The 2,103-nt window shown below is 44.6% G+C and overlaps 1 protein-coding gene across 1 annotated transcript in view; it reads right to left on the reverse strand.

Moving 5' to 3' along the window:
- Positions 1–2: 2 nt before the first annotated feature.
- Positions 3–2,103, reverse strand: part of slc35f5 (solute carrier family 35 member F5) — a gene marked incomplete at its 3' end in the record, with an annotated part of 15,649 nt that continues 13,548 nt past the window's right edge. Inside the window, exons 11-13 of the mRNA XM_015402347.1 lie at positions 586–745; positions 421–511; positions 3–341 (exon numbers count right to left, since the gene is read on the reverse strand). Coding sequence (XP_015257833.1) covers positions 3–341; positions 421–511; positions 586–745 — 590 coding nt within the window. The remainder of the gene's footprint in view (positions 342–420; positions 512–585; positions 746–2,103) is intronic.

Raw genomic sequence — 2,103 nt, forward strand, 5'->3', positions numbered from 1 at the left:
AGGTTGAGAAAAGTAATTTTTTGTTGTGTCTTCATAAAGAAAAACAGATCAGAGTCCTTTTTTATTTTACTACGTGAGAAATAAAATATTTCCGTGCACCCCTTGCAATACCCTCGTGGACCACTAGGGGTACGCATCCCCCCGGTTGGGAAACAGTGCTGTAATCTAGCGTGTGGGCAGCTGTACCTCTGAATGCGATGTTTCCTAAAAGCAAAAGTGTAGAGTCTCCTCAGGCCCAGCAGGACGGGGTCCCAGTTGTTGTAGTGACACAAGAGAGCGGCGATGAAGAAGGAGAGGAAGACGGGGATGGCTCCAGCGAAGAACAACCAGGAGAAATGGACCTGTAGGGAAAGAACCATTTCAATAGCTTGGTGTCTGCAGCAGAGCCATAGCAGCTCACTCTAGACAGACAAGATCTACCTTCTGCAGACAAATATCTGCCAGGATGGAGAGCGGGATGGTGAGGCTCAGAGCCAGAGTCCCGATGAGAGACGAGGTCAGAAAACACCCCCTGAAGACAGAGGAGAACATCAGCAAACCCACAGCAAGGCTCTGACCTGCACACATCACAGCCTGGCTACTCACCACAGCCAGAGGAACTCGGACAGAACCGTCCCGATCAGGCCGTTGATCAGGATGTAGCTCCACACCAGCTGGCTGGGAAGCTCAAAGGCCTCGAAGCCCGAGTAGTGGAGCAGGAGGAAGCCGGGCCACAGCAGCAGCAGGTTGAACAGACCTACAAACCCTGAGGAACAGACCACAGCTGCAGCTCAGCACGGCTTTCTCCTGAGCTACCGGCTGCCTCACCCTAAAGGAAGGCCCCGGGCCACGGTTACTGGGGCCCCAAAGGGCTCTAATGGATTTCTAACCAATGCATGTCATGAATGCCCAGATCTGCAAAGGAGCTTAGAGGGAATATCGGCCTGAGGAGGAGAAGCAGGCCGCCGCAGCAGAACAACAAACCGTAGAAAATAGAAGAAAACACATCAATGAAAGTTACAAAACTGACTGTTTACAAAAAAGTTCTGTTGAACCGACTGGGTGGAGATAGGAACCCCCACCGATGGGGGGGGTTAGGGAGGGGACCAGCTGTCCAGGGCCCAGGGTAGGGGGGGGCGGCCCTGAATCAGCCACAAATATTATTATTTAAAGATGTTTGCAAAGAAACTGGAGCTTTATTCTTATTTTTAACCAAATAATACTGATTAATACTATAGTACTAATACTATAGTACTAATACTATAGTATTAGTACTAGTACTATAGTACTAATACTAATACTATAGTATTAGTACTATTGTACTAGTACTATAGTACTAATACTATAGTATTAGTACTATAGTACTAACCATCAACCCACCAGCCATTCCTTCTAACTGGTTCAGCTGCTGAGACTCTCTGAGGTCTATGAAGCTGTTATTACATCAGGCTGGCTGCGCTGCAGGTGAGGACATAGAACCCTCTGCAGACGGTCAGGTAGCAGCTCCATCACTTGAACATGGAGGGAACAGCCACTCTCACCTGAAGAAGCCGCAGGAACAGCTTTAGATGGAACATAACTTTAGATCAACCTCACCTGCAGGCAGTCAGAGCTTACAGCGTCTGATGGAGCAGAGAACTCATTACTTTCTGTCCATTGTTCCCTTTCTCTGCTAGATGAAGTTATAATCCAGACCGGACCAACAGCTATTATTAAGTGGTTGATCTGTTTTCAATCTGACTGATGTCACTATATGGCTGCAGCAATGCTGAGGTGGACCTGAATAGACAGTCCTAGAGGACAGCCTGAACTAAGATTCTGACCAGAACATTTTATGGTCTAATGTCAACATGTGACACAGGCAGAAACCTCTAAGGTATAGAAAGGTCTCTATCAATAAATAAAACATTTAAGTGTTACCTGAGATGCTTGCATTAAATAAATAAATATTGCTTTTTTAACCTTATTATATAAATAATAAAATAATTTTCACTTATTTAATTAACTTTTAAATATGTTTCTCTTCCAGAAGTTTACTTAAAAAAATGTAACATTTTAGGCAAGACCTCATTCAAAGATTGATCAAGATCAAGATATATGACATATATATATATATATATATAT

This window comes from Cyprinodon variegatus, unplaced genomic scaffold, assembly GCF_000732505.1.
Source record: "Cyprinodon variegatus isolate N-32 unplaced genomic scaffold, C_variegatus-1.0 Scaffold1338, whole genome shotgun sequence".
NCBI lineage: Eukaryota > Metazoa > Chordata > Actinopteri > Cyprinodontiformes > Cyprinodontidae > Cyprinodon > Cyprinodon variegatus.